This window comes from Penaeus japonicus, unplaced genomic scaffold, assembly GCF_977035675.1.
Source record: "Penaeus japonicus unplaced genomic scaffold, GWHDUDI00000001_assembly GWHDUDI00000037, whole genome shotgun sequence".
NCBI lineage: Eukaryota > Metazoa > Arthropoda > Malacostraca > Decapoda > Penaeidae > Penaeus > Penaeus japonicus.
In genome coordinates, this window is record NW_028234439.1 from 18,491,400 (window position 1) to 18,493,899 (window position 2,500).

At 37.5% G+C, this 2,500-nt stretch overlaps 1 protein-coding gene across 1 annotated transcript in view; it reads right to left on the reverse strand.

The window, feature by feature from the left end:
- Piezo (piezo type mechanosensitive ion channel component) overlaps positions 1 to 2,500 on the reverse strand; it is a gene marked incomplete in the record, with an annotated part of 118,198 nt that overhangs the window by 74,691 nt on the left and 41,007 nt on the right. The window contains 1 exon segment of the mRNA XM_086532682.1: positions 1,306 to 1,680. Within this exon segment, the coding sequence (XP_086388808.1) occupies positions 1,306 to 1,372 (67 nt within the window).

The following is a 2,500-nucleotide window of genomic DNA, read 5'->3' on the forward strand; positions in this document are numbered from 1 at the left end:
TTTCTCTCTCTCTAATTCCCCTTTCGTTTCCTCTTTCCGTCTCCTCCCATTTATCTTTCCTACTCTCTTTAGGCTTCTTCTTTCTCCTTTCTTCCCCCCTCTCTTTCTTCCTCTCTTTCTATTTCCGTTTTCCCTTCTTAACCCTTTCTCTATTTTTTGTTTTCTTTCCTTCTTCTATTTTCATTCCTCTCTCCTTGTGTCCTTATTTATCGTTGCCCTTTTCCCCTCTTTCCTCTTTCTTATTCTTTTGTTCTCTCTTCCTCTTTCTCCGTTTTCCTTTCCCCTCTTCATCTCTTTTCCCTCTTCATCTTTTCCTCTTCATCTCCCCTTTTCACTTTTCCTTCTCTCCCTCTTTCTCCCTTTCCCCTCTCTCCCCCTTTCACCCTTTCGTCTTTTCTCCTCTTTATCCCTTTCCCCTCTCTCCCTCTTACTCCCTTTTCCGTTTCTCCCTCCTTCTCTCGCTCCTTCCCTCTTCCTTCTTTCATTCACTTCCTACTTTCTTTCTCCTTTCTTCCAATTTCATTTTTTTACTCTCCGTTTTTATCTTATTTTTTATGTTTATTGGTATTTTATTTATTTTCTTAAAGTAAAAGTTAATACAAATGAATGAATAAGAGCATAAGATAGAGAGCAAAAGAAACAAAAGAAAATGGAATGAGAATTTAAACAAACACGGGAATAAAGGATAGAAAAGACAACATCGAAAAAATAATAGTTATAAAATTATAGTAATAATCTTTTTAATGAAGTTTTAATGTACTTAGAACATTAGAAAACATTTCAAATATGATACAAATATAATTAAACTTCTGTTTCTATCATTATTTCGCCTCTTAATTTCTAACAATAATTTGATTTATTGTTCATCTAATTAAAGAAATGAAAGAACTTAAATGTAATAGTAAATTAATATGAAATACAAGTTTTTTCATGTCTAATACTGGTATTGACTTCGTATAAGTGACATGACCGATTGTGGGAAGTATAAGTGACATGGCCGAAGCCAGGTAAGAGGATCAATACCAAAGCAGATTCGCCAGACCTCTGGAACTTCGTGCATTTTTCCCTCATGAATGTTTATTTGTTTTGAACGTGGTGTTTGTGCAGTTTGTAACAGAAATATATGTATTTCTTAAATGTACAGGTATTCTACTAAACTAAAACCTGAATAAGAAGTTATGAAGGTATCACGAAAACCGAAGATGATGTATTCCAGTTAGAAAAATAAGAAAAAAAAGAGAGAATCAACTATAAGGAATTCGATCCTCTAAAGCAGGATCATGAATGAGATCGAATCGTACTCACATATTCCCAGGACGAGAGGCAACAGCAGACGGAAGATCAAAGTTGCAACGAGTTGGTGAGCAGCCATCGTTGCAAATGTTGCAAGTCAATCGACGACGACGAAGTGGAGAAGAAAAAGAGGAGGAGGAGAGGAGGAGAAGAAGGAGGAAGAGGAAGAGGTCAGTTAAGGTGGGAAGAAGTGGCGACCGATAGTGCGTGATGCGTGGGAGGAAAATGGCGGACGAAGAGAGGGAAGAAGAAAATCGGAGAGATGAAGAGGAGAGAATTGGGGTCGATGACGGAGGTCTTCTGGTGTTGCATCACCTATGGCGTTGCAGGAATGGGCAATGACGTCACGTGGTTTTCCAGCGTCTTCTTCGGCAGGATTGGCTTTTCCTGGACGGGGCAAAGGGGAGAATTATTAGCGCTGGATTGTTAAAAAGGATGTTTTGTTTTTGGAATGCGAATGGAATAGATAGTGTGTTATGAAGAAATCTGTGTGTGTGTGAGTGTTTGTGTTTGTGTGTTTGTGTGTGTGTGTGTGTGTGTGTGTGTGTGTGTGTGTGTGTTTGTGTTTGTGTGTTTGTGTGTTTGTGTGTGTGTGTGTGTGTGTGCATATATATATATATATATATATATATATATATATATATATATATATATATATATATATATATATATATATATACACATATACATACTATACATACGCATATACGTATGTACATATTTACACATAATCATAAAACCCCACAGCCTAATACCTTATACCTTATACCTCATACCTTATACTTGTTACCTTATACCTTATACTTTACCTTCTGCATCAGAGGTTTACAATCCTCGGCAGTTTACGCACAAAATGTGGCAGAAAAAGCCTTGCTATACACAAAAAGAGAAGAATGATCTCCCGCTGTATATAATATCTTTCTTTTGTCATTCTGTGTAAACTTTTTTAGATTGTTTTGAACGGAAATGTTTACAGTCTTGGGTTTAGGCCTGGTTTGTACGTACATACGGATACGTACGCACAGATACGTACACACACATGCCATGATATGGGCCTTGTCTCTATGTATACACAGATATGTAGACACGTGCCATGATATGGGCCTTGTCTGTACGTACACCTAAATACGTACACACATGCCAGGACATGGGCCTTGTCTGTACGTACACACAAATACGTACACACATGCCAGGCCATGGACCTTGT